The following is a 20,269-nucleotide window of genomic DNA, read 5'->3' as shown; positions in this document are numbered from 1 at the left end:
GGGGCCCTGCTCTTCTCCGCCCTCCTGATGAGCCGCGCACTGACCTGCCGACATGGCCTTCATGTCCCGAGGGAACTTCCGACAGACGTTGTTGTAGTTGGTGCAGATGTGATGGAGGCACCAGTCCGCAAGCTGGTACGCGCAGTGGAACTGCAAGAGAGAGAGCGCGACCATTCTGAGCCCCGGCGTCGTCTCTGCCTGCCGTGTAAACGGCAGCTAGGCACCGCTCTGCCAGCCCTGGCGGTGCAGCCACCTCTGGGGTGGAAGGCAGTGGTTCATCCCTGCCCGGCTAACCGCAGAGCCATTTAGAGCGGGGGAGGAGGGTATGGTAACCCGCTGGAAATGCAGTAGGCAATGACCCACGCTGGAATCTGGCCACCCTCTCTGCAGTCACAAGAGATGAGGACGCTGCTTTCACGTCTCGTTTGAAAGGCGGAAGCACGGCAGCCGCCAAGCACCCTGGGGAGCCATTGGATTCATCCCTGATGGAAGAGTTCCACCAACAGCACTTCTTGCACCCCCCCCGTGTCCCTGTGCCCCCAGCTGGGGACCCAACCTGGCCCTGTGACGCTTGCAAGACTTGATGGGCTCATAGGACAGCACGACGCGACGGCCCGCAAGAAGCTATCCATCTAGTTGCTTTTACATTCGCTCCACTCCATCTCCCCGGCCTTCCCTTGAGTTCTCATCCCCCTGCGAGCGCAGCAACAGCCGTCGCCCGGGGGCAATGCAAAGCCACTGCAGAGAGCACCCGGGCAGTACTGATCTACCCCGACCCGAGCGACTCGTACCTGCGCCAATTCCAGGAACACGAGGACGTCCCCGTCAATGTCCACCAGCATCTGTGCTGCCTCCATCAGGCCTGCCACCATGTACTGCTCTGTAAGACACACGGGGGGATTAGGGTGCGTCTCCCAGCACCGCTCTGTGACACACACGCTCAAGCGGCCGAGGTCTTATCCGGGCCACGCAGCCTTTGCAGACCAGTAAGTATGGCTAAGTCAGGACATTTATGACTAACTGTATTTTAGTCTCAATGTGCTGTTTTGCCAAAGCCAAAATGTTTCACAGAGACGTATTTATTTTCACAGGTCCTACGGGCAGGTGGCTGAGACTATGGGTGCCAAAAGCTCTCTGAAACAGCAGTAAGTCAAAGCATGCTACGGATCTCCTAGTGCGTGGCAAGCCAGAGCACGGTCGATTCCTCAAGCCAGCCCATACTTGTGGGGGCCCAAGTCCACGCCCTCACCTACAGAGACAAGCGCTGTCAGTCTGTCCCCCGAGCACTGGTTTTCGGGTTCAACCTGCCTGGAGGTGAACCTTGGAAAGCTGGCCGGAGTCCCCGAGTCCCCATCCCTCCCGATGGAGACGGGTATATGGCGTTCCCGATCAGGGAGGGCCTCCGGATCCCTTCACCCACTACTGGAGGAAGGAGCTCCAGATATAATGGAAACATCCCAGCTTTCGCTGCTTTCTCCATAGGGGGCACTGACCCCAGCAGCCCCCCCCGGCGCTGATTATTCAGATTCGTTTCTAGCCTTAGCTAGGGTCGCAGAACCCCTCCTCCCCGATTCCCTGATTTAGGACGTGGTTGTGGGACACACAGCCTGGCTGGCTCGCCCGGGACGCTGCCTGACCACAGACCCTTCCCGCGTCACCCCACGTTACCTGTGAGAGCCACCAGGTGCGGCAGACACAACCGATTGGCCAGGATGATGAGCTTCATGTCGTCGAGGTCCGGACTGGAGCTGAACTGGCCGGTGTACAGGTACTCGAGGACAGCCCGCATGCAGCTCTTACTGGTGTAAGGGAACACCACCTGCGGGGGAGGGACGGGGCGGAGACAGGATTACCATCCACGGGGCCACAGGCTCTGTGCCCTGCCCCCCACTCCCCGGGCGTGGGGACTGCACGCACTGCCCCTCTGCCGCACCCGGGCAGGACTGGTCTTGTTCCGTCACACCTGCGGGTCTCTGTGTGGCTCAGCTGCACCCACCCCTCCTCGTCCGCACTGGGGATTTCAGCTGCCGGTGGCCAAATCCCCACTGCACCGCCCCCGGGACCGCCCCCGTCGGTTGCTACAGGCACCTTTTGCTGACCGACCCCTGGTCTGACTGCACCCCCGCGCCCTTTGTCTGAGCTTTTCCGTCTCGTCCGACTTCTAGTTCTCAGTAAGGCCAAGCACAGCACAAAGTGCCTGGTTCTCATTCACTCCCTTCCGGCCTTGCCCCCTGCCCCCCGAATGTCCCTCCTCCCCTGCACGATCTCTGCCTCCTCCATGGAACCTGCAGGCTCTGCAGAGTGGACTTTTCCTTTTGAGCCCATCCAGCCACCGCTTTCCCTCCCCTTCTGCCCCACAGGCTCTGGCTAGGGGAAGAAAAGCCCCGAGTCAATGCAAAAAGCACTTGGTCTTTTTTTCTCTCTCTCCTTCTTGCTGTAGCTCTGGGCCTCTCAGACGCTGCGAGAGCCGTGCCGGGAGCGGAAGTGCCGGCTCATCAGGCCGGCTATTCAGGCGCTGCCTGGCGCAAGAGGCTGGCTGAGCTCCCTTCTCTAGGACTCTCCGCAGCATAGGGCTGGGCTGGAGGGAGGGGGCGGAAGACAAGGTTTGCCTCCCGGGACGTTTGCTGTGGCCCTGCTCACCTCTTGGGTACAGCTCTCCACAAACGGGCCCCCAAACATAGCAGCCATCCAATCGCAGCTGGAGATGAGCAAGGGTTTGTGGGCACTGATGGCACCGTCGTCCAGGAGAAAGGTGACATCTGCAAACAAGCAAAGGGACGTCCATCAGGGAAGGAGCTCAAAGCCTGCCAGCCGCCACCCTGTGTCGCCACCCCAGCCAGCGCTCCGACCTTCCCGACCAGAAACCCCAGAGGGATCGAACTGTGAGGCTGCACCCTCCGTCCCGGAAGAGGCAGTCGCTCCAGGGGACTGTCCAGGAGCCGCTAAGCTCTGGCGCACGAAGAGCTGGGAGCAACTTGGACACTATGCGCTAAATGGTTTCCCCATCTCCAGCATCTTTCTCCAGGTGCCTCCTTTCAAGCAACTTGGCTGAGGACTCAGAATAAATGCGCACCTCCTAGCCAGGGCCTTTCAGCCACAGCTCTCCGCGTACTTTACACAAGTGTCAGGTGGGGAAACAAAACAACGAAAGGATTAAATTAATAGATTTTTAAGGCCAGAAGGGTCCACTGTGATCATCTAGTCTGACTCCTGATTACCACAGGCCTGAGGACTTCCCGAATCAATTCCTATTTGAACTAGACCAGATCCTTTAGAAAAAAACATCCAGCCCGAATTTAAAAATTGCCGGTGATGGAGAATCCATTTGCCTGATGCCCACAAAGCCAATCCTTGGCAGACCTGAGAGCGGAAGAAACCACCTTTCTTGACTCCCTATCCCCAGGACTGTGCTTAAATCTCCTGGGACCCGAGTTCTAATTCAGATGAGCCACCGGCTACTTATGTGACCTTCACATTAGTCTGAATGGAACAAATACAACCAGGGTGACGCTGGGACATTTGTGTCAAGATGTCATAACATCATATCGTGATGTCACGAGGAAGCGTTACGCTATGGCATCAGAATATCATGACGATGAACCAAAATTCAATGTCATAAAGTGATGTGGTTTCAGAAGCCCTGGAAGGGGTCTCAGGACCTGGGAATGTCCCATAAACGGTGGGTTTCCCATTATGAAAGGGGACAATTTTACATAATCCAAAAGAAGTGGAAACTAAGTTGCTTGAGCTGCTCTTGTTTAAATAACCAGAGCTGGAAAACTGGCAGGAGGGCAGGAATTGTGCAGGAAACCTGATGCTAGAGCTGGGCTTTCTGGGGAAAAAGAAGCTATGACATCACAACAACCTAAAACCTACACGTGAAGATCTCCAGAAGCCCTGGGGAATGACAGCTGGTTTATCCACAGCACAGAGCCATCCCGGGCAGCAGTGCTGGAAGCTTCCCCGTCAATGTGCACCAGCCCTTTTCAGGGAGGAGCATGGCTAAGCCTCAGAGTCTGGTCTCCACAGTCCACTCAGTCTTGGGGTTCTTTTCCTGAGGCTGCCAGCAAGGGAACCCATTAGTGGCCACTGAGATACATTTGCCTGGCCAGGAACTGGACTGAGATGCATCTACTCGCTCATGGGCCATCAGATGGGGTCAACTCTCAGTCAATACTGACACAGAGCAGGCTCACACTGATGGGGTAAGGCTCACACTAGAGAGGGGTAAGGCTCCCCAAGCCACATCCAGGCTCAGAAGGGACAGGAAAGGTTCCCTGTGCCACACCGTCACCCGAGCCCCACACCCCTTCCCCCTGGTGAGTGAACCCCAGCCACTTAGCAGTCTAGTCCCCCATGGCTACCGCTCCAAGCGGGAACCCCCTGGGCCGTACCAGAGAAAGTCCCCTTGGCCAGACACTCCTTCACACGGTTGGTCCTCCTGACGTGAAAGGCTTTGGTGATCTCCTGGTTCATGAACGCCTCGTTGTTCAGGATGTTGGCCACCATCATCCTGAGGTCGAAGACCTCCAGCAGCTCGGCGATGTGCGCGATGTGCATGAGGTCCCTCTCGTTTTCGTCCAGCTCCCCCGTGTACAGGTACTTGAGCACCGCCCGGAAGGGTCCCGGCTGGATGGAAGGGTCCATCTTCACCACCACCATGAGTCGGGACTTGTAGGTCAGGGGGTCGTCCGCCAACTCCTCCTGGATGCTGACGAAGGCACGGCTCCAGGAAGACAGGATCCTCCCCCGCCCGCGCGCCCCGTTCTCGTAGCTGTTGCCTCGCAGGATCCCGTCGCTGGTGGAGGCTCTAAGGCACGGTTTACGCTGGCTGGAGCCGAACTCCTCGGTGCTTTCGCAGATGTCGAAGCTGGCGGCTCGGAGGAGGAAGTCACGCCCGTGGTGCCTCTCCTCCTGGTGCAGCATCCGCTCGGCAGTGGTGGAGATGGCAGACCCGGAACTGCCCCCTGCCACTCCCTGCTGGTCCTCCTCGCTCAGGTCCATCAAGAACAGGTCATAGAACTTGGAGGAGGAGGTGGAGAGGTAGATCTTGTGCGCGTAGATTTTGATCCTCTCTTGCAGCACTAGGATGACGTCTGCACACAGGGGGTCCTCCAGCAGGTGGGCCGGGTGCTCCTCGTTGTTGGAAGGGGGGTCTGGGACCATGATAATGGGTGGAGGTGGCTTAGGAGGCAGGAAAGGGGCCTGGAGCAGCGGCCTCTGGACGTTGCGGAGGTGGGATTTCCAGAACTGGAGGTGCCGGCGGGAGATGAGGGCGGCCCGGATGGCATTGTCAAAGACATCTTTGATCCCGAACTGGGCTACCACGCTGGTCTCGTAATAGGGGATGCCCAGCTCCTTGGCCACTTCCCTCCCTTTCTCTGGGGGCAGAATCTCATTGGGTTTGATTGGTCTGGAACAGAGAAGGGTGGGGAACAACTGTGATGGCTGCTCAGAGAACCGGCGACCTTGGAAACACATAGCAAGGGGACTGCGCAGGGATGTAGCCTGGAGGAGCGTGCAGTGAGAAACACAGAGCTCCCCAGGTATAGCAGGCTGCCTGGGGCCAGGAACATCGCACCCATGGGTCAACCAGTGCCATGTGGCCTCTCTCTTAGTCTTGTTTCCACCACCGCCCACTCGCCAGCCTCTATTCCTCTCCTCCTTTCTCCCATTCGTCCTCTCTCCCTCCCTCTCTGTTCCTCTCACTCAGACGTGCCCAAAAGGGAATCGCTCTGTGTTGCAGATTTCACAGCACGGGTCCAGATGCATAGGGACTGGCTGGAGGGTGTCGCCGCCTTATTGTCTCTCTGCAAACAGTCATCTGCTCCCTGGGGACCAGCACATGTCCCCCTGGACTTGCCCTGACGTCCCTCCTACCCATTCAACGCTGCTTTATCCCGATCTCTACCTGGCCAAGGGTCGTCTGGCTCGATTGACTGCTTCCAGGTCAGCATAGCGAAGGTCAAGCTGGCAGCCTACCAGGATGACGGGTGCTCGGGGGCAGAAGTGCTTGATCTCTGGGTACCACATGGTCTTAACGTGGTGCAGGGAGTTCGGGTTAGCAATGGAGAAGCACAAAACCACAACATCAGACCTGAGAGTGGAGGAGAAGGAGGGTGCGGTTATGATTCTGTCCCCCAGGGGGCTGGCCAAGCAGGATTCAGGCACCTGAGTGCGCACACACCTACCTTGCACAGGTACGTAAGTGCAATGCAGACTCCCTGCACTGGGAGTGGGGGGGGGGGGGGAGATTTCAGCACCAGGAGGAAACATTGCTTCCCTGCATGGTGTTGACCTGCAACCCCACTCCTGATTTTAGGGTGCAAGATTAAATTATAGATCAGGTGCGGAAGTATGTTAAAATGCTTTGAAATAGTGAAACAGACGCGATTAGAATGGTAATGCAAAACAGGCAAGTAGAGAAACATGAGAATCTGGGTAACAACTAAGGCAGACGTGGTAGTTTTGATAATCTAGCAAAGGAGCTCGCAAGACTGCTTAATTTAAGGTTAGAAAAGTTCACACCTTGCAATATGTGGCTTGTGCTAACATGCCTACTACAGACACGTGAAGTACCAGATTTCTAGGGGATTTTTGGGTATACGTAGTCGTGGAGAAACCACACTGACATGTCAAAACTATTGGGACATTAATTGAGGCAAATGAGGTATTAACTGTCTGAAACTGAACTAGGGTTAGCTGGAATACCACTCCTGGGCAGGGGCTGAAACCTTATCAAATATGGTCCCGGACACGTGTGGATGGAACAGGACAGATGTATAAAAGATGGTCAGACTAAGCCCTATTTGGAACACCAGGGATGACTATAGTGGAAACCTGAGTACAACCAAGTCATCTGATGGTGAGCACCCCTTACTTTTTCTTCTGTTTTTGCTGGTCCTAGTCTCAATAAGGTTGTAAGTATGTCAACATTTGGAGATTGCTTTGTCTTGGGCCAGCCTAAAGCTGTAAGTATGCACGACCCACTCTCCTCTTCCTCCCCCACCTCCCCCCAGGTGCAATGCACCTGCCCTTGCATGCATTTTCTCCCTCTTGTTCCTAGCCCTGCAGGAAAGACCCGTCTGTCACCCTACCTTCCGTAAGCGAAGCGTCTATCTTTGTGGTGGTCCCCAAAGGTATCCCAGAGTCGCAAAGACACGCTAACATCATCTACCACATCTCGGGAGCGCTCCAGCACCTGAAGGAACAGAAAAGTCAGCCGCCTTCCAGGTAAGGTTGCAGAGGCTATTTCGGGGGAAGGGGCAGGGGCTGGGATTAGCTAGCTCCCCTCTCACCCTGGAGGTAACGTTGATGACACTGCTGACCCCATGAAGGGGAAGAATGCCCCGCGATGAGTCTCTGCTTGACTTGAGGGCTGCAATCATGATCTTGCCCTGCCTTGCTGGACAGCCCATCTGCACCCACGCTTCAAAACAGGGGTATCCTGTGACCGCAACAGTCCCGCCGCCCCGTCAGCACCAGCCCTGCCTGCGAGACAGACGTCACTCACCTCCTGGCAAACCCGATACTGGTCAATGGCCCAGACCGTGGGCACGTGAGTGGCGAGGAGCTGGTACTGGGTCAGCGTGGCATTGCAGGCGCGGGCACAAATGAGCCGGGTCTTGCCCACCGCGTTGTCCCCAACCACGACGCACTTGATAGTTTCTACGTTTGGCCTCTCATAATCCATGTCAGAATCCATTAATTGGGACCTGGGGAGAAAGCAAGGGAGAGGGGCCAGCGGCGATGCTGAGTCAAGCTTCCAGACCTGTTTGCAAGGCGGCTTTGGGTGCCACACTAGGCCAGCCTACGCCCACTCTGCAGGAGAGAGGTCCTGCTATCCCAGAGAGCCACTAGGCCCAGACACGGGGGGCTCCTGATCAGCCCCGGGGGCCCCCTCCCCAAGAGACCCACCTGAGGGGTTGCTGCTTCTGATCAAGATGGGCTCCCTCCCCAGAGAGTCACAATAGGCCGGACCCCACTCTGCACAGACAGTCCCCAGCTGGCCAAGTGGAAGGGGTCCTCTCTTCCCCACAGCAGGGCCAGCTGATCTCCCTGCCCCACCCCAGCCCAAACAAACTCCGCAGGCAGGAAGCAGCCGCCCTACCCGTCCCCCGTGGGAAGAGATTTCCCAGGCAAAACCAGCCTGGGGCAATGGCAAACCCCCAGGGAGGCAGTCAATAAGCAAGCCCAGTTGACTGGGACCTAGGACATGACTAGCGCCCAGGGCGAGGCCCGGGGCTGGGAATCTCCCGGGGGCACCCAACCTGGGGAACCTGGCACCCAGGGAGAGTGCAAAACTCACACCCAGTACAGCCTCTACTTTCACTGGGGGGGGCGGGACCCTGAGGATTCGCAACCACCCTGCAGGTGCAAGCTCCACTAATGCTCCGAGCTGGGGTAAGGGTGAGCTGGGAAACAGCACGGCTCGCGTGGGCAAGGGACGGTGCTTGGGAAAGCCTGCCCCAGAGCCCCGGGGAGCCGCTCCAGCGTCACCTCTGCTCCCGCCATACTCACAAGGTCCGATTTAAAGGGACTCCCCCATGGTCCCTGTCCCTCTCGGAGAGCCTTCCCACGGAGGCTGCCGAGTCGCTCTGTCTCTCACGCACCCAGAGTCATTTCTCCTAGCAGGGAACCTCGTCCAGGCTTTTCATGAGCTGCTCCCCACTCCTCCCCCATCCCGGCACTTGATGGCCCCAGCCTCCCACAGCTGCAGAGACCTTGGCCGGCTGCTTGCCCTGTTCTCCCCGTGACAGCCGGGCGAGGACCACACACCACCCAAGAATGCTCTGAGCAGAGAACAACAAACAACAGCCCTTGTAAGGGGAATGGAGCCAAAGCAGCCCCCCATCCCTTCTCCACACGCACTCCGGGCAGATTCCCTTTAATATGTAATGGGTTCCTGGAAGCACGCACAGCTCTGCCTCTGATCAGACACGTGCCTGCTCTGTTTGCTTGCACTCTCCTCCCTAGTCTCTCCAGCCCAGGCTCATGCTTGTTCATGTGAGAGAGATTTTTCTTCCCCTTCCAGCATTAGCTAACCAAGCTTCCAGATCCACCTGAGCAACCGCAGAATCCATCCTCCCTCTCCCCCAAGCCCTCCTGCCGCATGTCTTACTCCCCTCCATGCTCTCACAGGGCCCGCAGCTTCTCCTCCCGCCTGCACCAGACCGGGACTAACTGGTCCCTGGCACACCTCAGCCCACCGTCTTCCCACGGGGCTCAAACAGGACAACAGGGACAGAGGGGATTTTTGCTCCTTCTCCTACATGCAGTGGTGATGGCTTTTCAAAACGCAAACTGTCATGTTCCTGCATGGACACTGCTGGGCGGCAAGCACAGGGCACTGCCATAGGGAAGCCCACGCTGCTGGCATTCCAGCTGGTGCTTTCAGGGCAGGAGTCGTAGCTGGGCACTGAGGGGCCGATGCTTCAAGCCAGCTCTGAGCAGCGTCGGCTCTAGGCACACGTGCTTTGCCAGCTCCGGACAGGTACTGTGAGCAGGAGTCTAGATCTCACAGAATTAACTCATCGCAGCTCAAACCAGGGATTCTGTGAGGAGCAAAGAGGGGAAAAGAGCTTCTTTTTGTAACAACAAACCGCAGTGGCCTGGCTCTGAACTCTCTCTCCAGCACCACCGCTTGGCACAGGCCTTCTGAGGTGCTGTATACACACACCCGCCAAAGGCATGCAGAGCTAAGTCCCCAGGTAACGATAGCAACGCAGATCTGCATGAGCTGTGAATGCAGCTCTCCGCAGCCTAAGCCCAAAGCACTAAAAGGACTTTCCAGTGATGCCGCCCCTGCCCACGCTCCCCAGGAACCCCAGCCTCACAAAGGCTGAGCACCCTTCACTTGCAGGTACTCAGCACCTAGCAGGATCAGGCCCCAAGCCGGGTGGGTTCAAAGACTAACCACATCCGGCCAGCTCCTGAGCTGACGGGGGAGCCAGCATGTCCCAGGACAAAATGATTTTCACTCGTGTGCTCACTGGTGCCACGCACCCTCTCCGTACCCTGGGAAAGACCTTTGCTAACGGCACTGCCAGGAAACAAATCAGGTTCTGTTAGGTGCTCTGACACCATGGGGAAGAGCACAAGTCAAACACATTCAGGGAATGGAATTTTTTTAAAGCTGACATCAGGAATCCTGTTCAAGTACTTTCGTGTCTCTGCCGAAGCCCCGTGTTCCTCCTAGCACCGACCCAGGTTCGCCCGAGAAGGGGACAGAATGGGGAGCAGAAAGATCTTTGGAAGGAGTGTAAAATGTCATTCCCCTCTCCACCCCTCCCATGTCCCCGCCAGGAACCGTTCTCCAAGGAACGGATCCAATCCCCACGGCAGTAAATGGAATGAGATGGCTCAGGCTCTGCGGTTGTGTTACAGGCTCCCACTCCACCCGCACCCCCAGGACTGACCCCATCTCAGTTCTCCTCATAACTCTCCCAGCACCCGCTTTGTTCCCTTTCCTGATCCACCCTTACATCCTAAATCACCCCGGAAACCCTCTCTTAGCCATTCCCCTTCCTCACGGTGGGCTCCTCTCTCTGCCCTGTCTCTAGTGCAACCTCTTCGCACCCCATAAGTACGCCTCCCTCATCCAAATGTGCACCCCCCTTAGCCCGTCCCTCAATCCGCCCGCCCAAGGCTCAGAATCCATCCCCATTACCTCCCAAGGAAAACAGAGATTTGTTCATTTTCAGCCGGCCCAGTCTCCGGTTACCAAGGAAACTAAAGAATCACCCTAGGGAGCCCAGCGCGTTTCCTAGCAACTCCCAGACTAAAAATCCTCCAGCTGGCATCTGGCAAGATAAGACACACACACCCCGCACGCACACCACACACACACACACACACACACACACAAGAGAACGGTCTCATGAATGCAGCATCTACAGTGAACCTTCTAAGCCACTGGAAAAGGCGGGGCAGGTGAAGGCTGAGCATCTCCAACAAAAGGGGATCAGAAGAGAAACCGGGGGCCAAGAACCTGGCAGGCGAAGGCCTCGCCCGGTGGCAGTAGTAATAATAATTGCAGTGCAGACGGGAGATGCACATGGAAGCAGAGAGGAAAGGCAGCTCCGCCGGCCAGGCTTTTCCAAATCCAGCACCAGTAAAACAGCACATGAAATGCAAAAGGGGCAGGGATGAAAGGCGAGTCTGCTGCAGAGATGCTGCCCCGGCCCCCGGCCCCGAGCACCCCAGCGGTGCCCCGCACGGCCCCGAGGGACGGGGAGGGATGGGAGCCAGCCGGCAGACCCGCAGCGCGCGGCCCGGGTTACGCAAGGCGACCGAAGCCGCAAAGCGTGCGCGAGGCGCGTTTGCGGGAGCCAGCCCCGGGCCGCGCAGCCCGCGCGGGTTCTTGCGAGACCTCGGGGTTTTGCGGCCCCGACCCGACCCGCAAAGTAACCGCAGCCCCGGCCCCGCGCAGGACGGAGTTTGCTAGAGACCGGCAGGCTGGGGAAGGGGCCGCAACGCCGCCCGGGGGAGCTCGGCTACTTACACCAACACAGCGGCGGGGGCAATTTCCAGAGGCCAGCAGGAAGCTCCCGCCTGGAGACATGATCCTGGCGCTCAGCGCGGGGCTCCGCTCCGGGCATCCAGCTCAGCGGCGACGCAGGCCCGTCCTCTGCACCGGCAGCCCCCGCCGCTTCCTCCCCAGCATCCTCTCGCCCCCCGGCCCCGCTCGCCCCCTGCCCCGCTCCGGGCTGCGCGGCCGCTGAGCCGGCACCGGCGGGCGCTGCAGTTCCCGGCAGGGCTCGCCCACCGCCTGTTTTCATTCACAAAAACAAGAACCAGCCACAGGCCCCGCCTCTCACTCCCCCCTCTCCCCCCCCCTCTCCACGGCTGCCCATTGGCTGAGAGGGGGGCAGGGGCGCTCCCTGTGCCAGGCCTGGGCAGGGGGCAGAGGCAGCCCAGGCGAGGGGTGGGCAGACAGCCATCCATCCCCCTGCCTCTCCTCCCCTCCCTCTGTCCCCCTGCACCTCTCCTCTTCCATCCATCCATCCGCTCCACCTATCCATGCCCCTGCCTCCATCCCCCCTACCCTGCATCTCCATCCCGCCACTGCCATGGCTCCCTCCCTGCGCCGAGTCACCATCCACAGAGAGGAGAGGCAGCTCACTGCCTCATTCCTGGCCCAGGGCTGCTCCCCTGGGAACGCGTTTCTTAGACTTGCATCCTTTTGCTCTCTGGCCCTCACTAGTCGTTTCCAAAGGAGCAGCCCCTCCTTTGGTTCATTTTTGCACAGTTGGTTCTGCACAAGCTCCTGTTTCCCCAGCCCACGACCCACGTCCTGATCTCCAGGTGAGTCACTTCCACCGGTGAGTCTCAACGCTCTCGGGCCGCTGGGCTAGGACCAATGAAGTCTGCAGGCTGGACTGGCAGAGTGGCACTTGGGGTGCTGGTGAAGGACTCGGTCCAGATTGAGAGGAGGGCAGTTCTCATAGGGAGACCCCTCACCCAGCCACTGGTGGGGCCGAGTCCCAGGAATTGCTGGATGGCTCCAAGGATCAGCATTGGGATAAAGATCTTTACACTGCCAGGGCGTTGGTTCCTATCAGACCTGGGTGGGCGCGGGCAGCGATGGATATCGCCACCTGACCTACGTGCAGCGGGTGAGGGGTTATCAGTCCTCCCCTCAGTGGAAGATTGGTACAAAAGCCGCCCCCGTGACTGGCTTTACTTAGCCCTCTCCCCTTTGTCGGTCATCTCAGGAGCGACGCCAGCGATGGGACAAGTCACAAAGCGAACTCTCCTCGTCCCTGGAGGTGCAGGTTGAGGCACTGTGTGTAAACCTGCCTCCGCATGGGCTCGGTGCAGGCGTAGCGGGGAGGAATTCTCCAGCCTGCGTTACACAGGTCAGACTCGGGGATCTAATGGATCCTGCTGGCCTTGGAATCTAGGAATCTACACAAGGGCCAACTCAGGGCTGCCAAACAGACAGGGGCCTCTGGTCACCCAGGCCCAGCAGCACCTAACGATTCACAGACAAGGCGAGAAGCCCCCTCTCACTGACCCAGCTCCACCGTCCTCTCTCAGGGACCCACTTCAAACCCAGCTCCCTGGCCCCTTCTCACGGAGCTGCTCACTCCCAGCTCCACTTCACCCCGTGACCCTCCTACTCCCTGCCAGCTTGGCTGTCCCTGTCTCACTCACTCTCCCTTCAGACCCGTCTCTGCGGTCCCTCACCCCAGCCCAGCCCCACAGAACCCCCTGCCTCTCTGGGCTGCCCCCTCTTGCTGCCTCGCACCCAGCTTGGTAACCCAAGGACAGCGCAGAGAGACAAAACACTCCAAGTCATCTCTGCCGCCTGACCAATGAGAAGCAGCTTTGCTTCCTGGCAACCGCAGGCCAGCTGCTGTGACCTAGCATATCCAGATCATATGATGCCTCATTGTTTCTCTCTCAAGGCTTTTTTCCCCCTCTCCCCTGCGCCTAACCAAAATAACCCTGGCTCCCGTTCCCTTTCCGTTAGGATCAGGCCAGCCACGATCCCTCAGAACCACCCAAAAGGTCTGGCACTGATGCAATGCCGCGTCAGCGAGCGTCAGCACTCCAGCATCCATCCGCCTCACCGCGCAGCTTTGCAGTCCAGTCACACAGACATCCAGCGGCTCCGAATGGTGCCAGAACAGCCCCCCACCCCCACTTTCCTCAGCACCACTGCTCAGCTTCCCCATTCCATTCCTCACCTAACTCGTAAGACAGGAATCTCTCTCTCCATAGCAGAAGGAAGCTGGAGTACTGGTCTGGGGGGTCCTTTTGTTTTTTAAGCCTGGCATGTGCAGCTCCCTGGTGAGTCTCTGTATTCCACAGGGACCATGGAAGCTAGCAATGAGGCTGTCGGCTTCTTGGGGAAAGCTATTAATTTCCCTGCATTGGGCTGGAATGAAATCTGCAAGCAGCTGAGCTGCAGCTTTTAGCTTCCGTCTTTGAGTGGGTCACGGGGGAAGGAACACGTAAAGCTTGCTTGCCAGCCGCATGATTTGGCTTATTTGCTCTGTCGTAGCAGGTGCTTAATTGTGGCATAAAAGTTCCTGGCAGCCTTACGCTCAGTCTAATTCCTAAGTGACTCCCCACCATCTTAAGCAAGACAAAAGCACAATTGTGACTTGCGGTCAGAATAGCCAGGCTCTTCGTTTGCACTAAAGAACAGCTCAGACGAGCACATTCCCGCAGCTACCCCAGTCTCAGCTTCTCCCAGCAGGAGATGCTGCTGGGAGTGGTGGAGGAGCACTGGCTAGGGGAGAGCTAAGAGCTAGTCAAGGCCCCGTCTGCAGGTAATGGGGAAAGAATGCTCACCTACGGCTGTTTCATTCCCAGCTTCTTCCAACAGGAGGTGCTACGGGAAGTTATGCTGGGCAACTTCCAGCTGCTCTAGGCTCAACCTCTTCCAGCAGGAACGTTGCCAGAGCATAAGGATTGGGGGAGTCCAAGGAGGAGGCGCTGCAGGGAAGGCTGTAGCATGTAGGGGAATTCAGTTATTCCAGTCCTAGCCTCTCTAAGGAGGAACCTTTGTAAGGAATGGTGTAGAAGCTATCAGCTACTGCAGTCCGTCAGCAGGAGGTGCTGTATGGAACAGCGGCAGAGTACTGACTAGAGAGCTGTCTCTGGTAGTGTCTTCCAACAGGAGACACTGCAGGGAATAGTTCAGGTGCATTGGCTAATTGAGGGTTCTCATATCAGCTGCACTCCAGATGTAAGCTCCAGATTCTGTTCTAGAGGACCCGGCTTTCCCCACAGCCTGGCTACAGCTGCAGTGTGTACGGCTGGTTATGTCAGTCCCATATTTCGTCCTGTGACTAGCAAATGGCCAGCAGGTGCTAAGATAGTTATGATGAGGTGCTCAGGTCTGCCACAAAGAGAGCAGTATGAAAGCCAAGACAGACCAATGGATGGGTGGAGGGAATACCTATGGTGATTGATGGAAGGATGAATGGATATCTGTGGTGACAGATGGATGGACAGAGGAGTGCCTGTGGTGACAGACGGATAGAACCATAGAAATGTAGGACTGGATGGGACCTCAAGAGGTCACCTAGTCTATCGTTCCCTGCTGAGGCGAGATTGAGTATAGCTAGATCATCCCTGACAGAGGGTGTGTGAGTGTGTGTGTGTGTGTGTGTAAGAGAGAGAGAGAGAATCTGCAGGTAGTTCATCTCCATTCAGAAGCCCTAACGCTCTATAGATCCACCTATTTCTAACAGACATGTGAAGCTCTGAGTCTCAGTGCATGGATTTCTCCCATCCCAAACCATTACCTAGCCAGTCTGTACATAAAATGTAGGCATTGCCTAGGTGATGAGACGGGGAAAGGAGCTTTTTCCTCTTTCCCCTTCGTCCCTTCCTTGAAGGCTGACCAAGACCATGATCTGATCACGAGCCCAGCTCACCAGAAGCCTCAGCCTCCCTTACACACTCATCACAGCTCCAGACGAAGGGAGCTCTGGCTGAGCTGAGAAAGAAAAGCCAGGCATGAGCTAAAGCTGCCCTTGGCGCTCCGGCTGGATCCAATGCAAAGGGGAAGCAGCAGCATAATCTGCTGTTTTTCCACAGCTGCAATTAAAATGCAGTCTACTCCGTGTCTCTCTCTGATGTAAGCCTCTTGGACTTGTCCCCAAAGGCTGCCATCTGCCCTGCTCTATAATCACCCGCCCGCCCAGTCAAATGGCTCCGAACCCAAATGCACAGGCTGAGCTGGTCGTCGGGACATGGCAGCAGCCGCAGGTCAGACTGGGCAGCTGTGCGCTGCAGGGGCACGAGCACCCACCGGCATTCACCAGGCAAACAGGAAGGCTGAGAGGGCGCACAGCCAGTTTTGCTGCCGGCTTCCAGAAGTGCCCTTCTCGGAACACACATCCCGACCGGCTCTCTCTAGGCTTTTACACTGTGACCATCTCTAGTGCCCAGAAATCCTCCCGCCCCCAGCCAGCCCCAGCACCACATTCTCTGTTGCCCAGAATGCCCCAGACCTCTACACGGTCCCAGTGCTGCATTCTTTGTCACAGAGTCCCTGCCCGGTAATAGGTGCAGCGACTTCAAAAAGAGATTCTAGGCACTGATAAATACTCATCCTCCGGCCTCCACACGTCCCTCACCTGCGGTGGCCTGGGCCTGGCTGGTGGGGAGTCCCGCAGCTCATCTTCCTCTGGGAAGCTGGGTGCTAGCTGGCAAACCCCCGTCAGCGCACTGTTAGCAGGCTGATCTGAGTCAGCTTTGGGTGTGGTCATTAAGAACTGTAGCTTCTGGGGAAAGTTCAGATCCTGCCAGGTGTGAAGGGCAGAGAGTTTATTGAATACCGGTTGATGGAGAGCACAGTGTACACAGAACAGCCACAGAAGTTTACTTCTTGGCTTCCGTTGCCAAAGGCTGTGTTGGAGGAACAGATTCTCCGCCTATCCTGACAGGAAGGGGGTAGCTAGGCTGACTAGGCACTGCAGCCTAGGGACAACCCAGATCTCTTCTCAGCCATGCACAGGTGGATATTCCCATGAGTCTGCACTAAGGAATCCTCTGTGTATCATCCTGGAGAACTTAAAGTCCAGGCCATCCTGCAGGGACGGAGCTCAGTAATATTCGGTGGAATTCACCCTACAGAGCAGCTGGAATTTTAAGGCACCAGGGTGGTTGGGCAATATTCCTGGCTAACCTAAAAAAAGGCGCTGTGTCATCCCGCGATCCAACCCTGTCTAACTTGGGGCGGGGTTGGGGGAAGGGTTGCAGATTCCTTTGGGGGTATACTCTTGATGAATTCACAGCAGCCTTTGCCTTCCTTGTATCCCGGCTAGACGGAGCTGGGAATACTCTTTCTGCATTCCCACGGCATAAAACTTGGCCAACCCCCCTCCGAGCCTTGCTACGAGCTAATAACCAATGGGGATCCATCAGCCAGGAACCACCTGGGCCTTCTCCCTAAGGCGACTGGAGATACAGACATGGGGGACATTAAATGAGACACAATGAGCAGACTCCCTGGACCCCTAGTGTGTCCGGCTAGGAAACTAAGACTGGACCGAACTTGGCCTGACCAGGTCAGTGTCTAGCAACAACCACAAAACATGAAGGAGTAAAATTCGAGTGAGATCGGTACTTACGAGCTATAATCCATCCTGGTCTTCACGGGGTGGTGGGCTTTGGCTTGGGCTCCCATCGCTTTGTCTTCTCAGCAGGTTCTGAAAGGAGAGGTGGGAAAGGTGCAGGTCAGATGAGTGGACCTGGAACTCCTCCCACCCCGGCTCTAGCCCTGAATGCTCCCTCCTTCCCCATGGGCAGAGGTAGCCCGTGGATGGGGAGATCCTATACCATCACTTTAGGTTGGACAGTGGGGGTGGAGGGGGCACCTCTTTCATGATGGATACTGGGCTCCTTAAAATCCAGTTCATGAAGCCTCAGGGCTGCCCATTCTCAGGTCACCGTCATCACTTAAAGTGACGGGGAGGAAAATTCTCGGTGGTGCTGAACTTAGCATCATTTTCTTTCTTCCCTAATTCCTCCACATGGTGCAGCTCTGAAGAACCCCACAGCAGGGGATATGGAGGGACCAGCACCCCTGCTATTCCCAGTCATGATTCTAAACTGCATCTCTTTGACCCTTTCATCTGAGGATCTCAAAGCACTCTACAGACTTTCATTAAGGTAACCTCACCCTTCCTTCCAGGGAGGTGGGGCAGCCTTATGTCCATTTTACAGATGGGAAAACTGAGACTCAGGCAGAGGAAGTGACTTGCCCAAGTCAGTGACTGAACCAGGACTAGGACCCAGGAGTCCTGATTTCCCTTCCCCCTGCTCAAATCACTGTGTTGTATAACTTTTGCTGTGAACATTACACTCACTTTGTTTGTGACCTAAGCAGAACCCAGCTCTCCAGTGTTCAAAGCAGACCAATGAGCCCTCTTGCATGTTTATTTTGTCTAAAGTTTCCCTCATTTGAACTCTGGAGTGAGGCAGCACAAGAAGTATTTTCTCCTCCTCTCTCTATTCAGTTGCTATATCAACAGTTTCTAAACACATCAGGGGCAGGGCTGGCAGGCTGGAGCCCTGAGACAGAGGAGCAGCTGCTGCACCAGCTACGCGTGTTCAGACGCAGAGAGTTGGCAACTGTTTGGGCTGAGTTTGGAGTGTGAGCTCCATGCTGAGTTTTCAGCAAGGCTGGGTCATGATTTAAATAAACCTGGGGAAACGTGGGACAAGTCATGTGTGAGACTGGGGCAGTTTCTAGCAAAGCAAGGTTGATTTATGCTTTGATGTGCAACTCGGGTACATTCGGCTGAGTTTTGCTTTGAGAGCCCGAATCTAAAGGGAAGGTCAGGGGATGTGAACCCCAGCGCGATCCAAACCCAGCTGTGGTTCCATGGACGTAATTGGAAAGGGTGGATAAAAATCACTCCTTGAAATAGACAAAGAGGTTTGATTTTATTACTCAAGGAAGCAAAATCCCGCAGTTTTTTTTCCTAGCAGGAGCCACACATGATCCCCTAGCACAAAGCACCAGCCTCTGATCGTTCACATGAACTCTAGTAACCCCTCTAACGAGAACTGCTCCAGTGCTGGACTAATTCAGTTTACTTCCATTATTAAGATAGTCTAATGATCTGGCTGGCTGGGGAGAGAGATGGCATCTCAGATGGATGGTTTTATGGACTTAATATCCATTCAGGCCCAGCAGGCAATACAAGTATTAAGCAAGCACTTTGCAAAGATCACAAAGCCTAGCCCAGCTCTAAGTGGAATGAGGAGAGCGGGAAAGGGATCTTGTGCTGCAGGGCACGGCCCCAGGGAGGCAGAACTGGTGCCACAGGAGTGAGAGCTGAGCCCGTGCTGCAGAACACCAGGAGAGCTGAGCCGGTGTCACAGAACCAGAAAATGGACAGGGCAGGTAGGAGGGCATGAGCTCAGCTGGGTGCAAGAGAGACAGTGCCACTGTGCCAGCCAGCGGTGGGACGGCAAGAGATGAGGGATAATAGCATACAGAGCCACTCACACAAGGTACCAGGGGCTTTGGTCAAGGAGTCGTTTACATTTAAAGTCCTGCTGGCAACTAACAGTTCAGCCTCTCTCAGATATTCCCCATCACATCAGTCTGGAGCCCTAGGAATAGCCCCCTGGGCCATCTCAGAAACACCATGCACACCCCTCGCTGGAGGTAGATAAAAGGGCATCTCTCCAAGGTGGAATCTCACCAACATAGCAAGATCCATCCCAGGGACAGGGTGCCGGATTAGACACACCAGTGCTCTGATCTAGTCTAGCAGTTCCTGGGTGAATGCATTTTAAACGTATAGACATTTCATGCCAAATTGCACGCAAGGATCACTTCGCCTGTCACTGACATACAGCCACCTCTGGGGTGACGTGCAGCTGCTGTTTCACTGTGTATGGCGATGTTGTGTAACAGTTTGGGACAGACAGCAAAGAAGAATCCTGTAGCAAATTGAAACTGCAGGGGAGACACGATAAGTAGATGAAATGCAATTATCTGCATTGGAATGTGGCCAGGACACCTGGGTTTAACACCCCAACTCTTGCAAAAAGTCCCACAGGCTATTTAATAAATGCGAGTAATCAGTTTTGGTTTCATGTCCCATCCAAAATGAAGCACCTGCCAGCATCCCTCTGGACCATTCAGTTAATATCGAGGCACTGAAGCAAAGAACATCCTACTGGAAGCACCAGCATCACTTCCTTTGTCACATAGATTTGCCTTGGCGGTCTCCCCCACATGTATTGACGCAGCCTGAGCTTGTCTTAGCAGGTGGGGTGGGGGTAAGGCAGATGGTGAAATCTAAACGGGGGGTTAGGTCAGAGTCAGGGATCCTCCATTCTGTGCAGAAGAGAGTTCCTCTTGGAAGAGCAGAAGCACATCCAAGCTATAAACATCCCCAAAACACAGTTACTCATGAAAAGGCCGATCAGACTCCGTCAGAGGAGTGACTGATAGCATCGATTCTCACTCACTGGTTCCAGATCTGATTGACTCAGGTCACAAATCAAAGGATGATTGTCTAACTGCTAGTGTCACAATCTCCACCAGAGAGCTGCAAATCCAGCTGTGTTCTTTCTGCCTCAGGCATTCATTCCAGCAAGGAGCACTCTGCAATTGGAAGGAAATTGGCAGTTCTGCTGATGATGTGCAGAGCAGAACAGGCGTTGCTTGCCTTTCCTGTCCCTGTGTTGGCTCCACAGGGCTCATGGGAATGAAAACCTGCCATCAGTAAAGCTGGCTGACCTGACTCAAAAATACACAGGGTCAACCGCAGCCTGCAGGTGC

General features: G+C 56.0%; 1 protein-coding gene across 3 annotated transcripts in view; it reads right to left on the bottom strand.

The window, feature by feature from the left end:
- Window positions 1-20,269, bottom strand: part of RHOBTB2 (Rho related BTB domain containing 2) — a 30,187-nt gene that overhangs the window by 3,536 nt on the left and 6,382 nt on the right. The window contains exons 2-10 of one of the 3 annotated variants that reach the window (XM_067543691.1): window positions 17,097-17,174; window positions 7,514-7,715; window positions 7,098-7,201; window positions 5,912-6,097; window positions 4,395-5,413; window positions 2,641-2,759; window positions 1,669-1,819; window positions 792-880; window positions 45-150 (exon numbers count right to left, since the gene is read on the bottom strand). In XM_067543691.1, the coding sequence (XP_067399792.1) occupies window positions 45-150; window positions 792-880; window positions 1,669-1,819; window positions 2,641-2,759; window positions 4,395-5,413; window positions 5,912-6,097; window positions 7,098-7,201; window positions 7,514-7,715; window positions 17,097-17,152 (2,032 nt within the window). In that variant the 5' untranslated portion in view covers window positions 17,153-17,174. Of the gene's footprint in view, window positions 1-44; window positions 151-791; window positions 881-1,668; window positions 1,820-2,640; window positions 2,760-4,394; window positions 5,414-5,911; window positions 6,098-7,097; window positions 7,202-7,513; window positions 7,716-8,520; window positions 8,656-11,503; window positions 11,821-17,096; window positions 17,175-20,269 lie in introns of those variants that run through there. The other 2 variants (XM_067543692.1, XM_067543693.1) reach the window with 2 other exon arrangements.

The sequence above is a fragment of the Emydura macquarii genome, unplaced genomic scaffold, assembly GCF_026122565.2.
Source record: "Emydura macquarii macquarii isolate MOO-44397 ecotype Brisbane River unplaced genomic scaffold, CSIRO-AGI_Emac_v2 contig_967, whole genome shotgun sequence".
Lineage (NCBI taxonomy): Eukaryota > Metazoa > Chordata > Testudines > Chelidae > Emydura > Emydura macquarii.
This window is presented reverse-complemented; position numbering and strand designations above follow the sequence as displayed.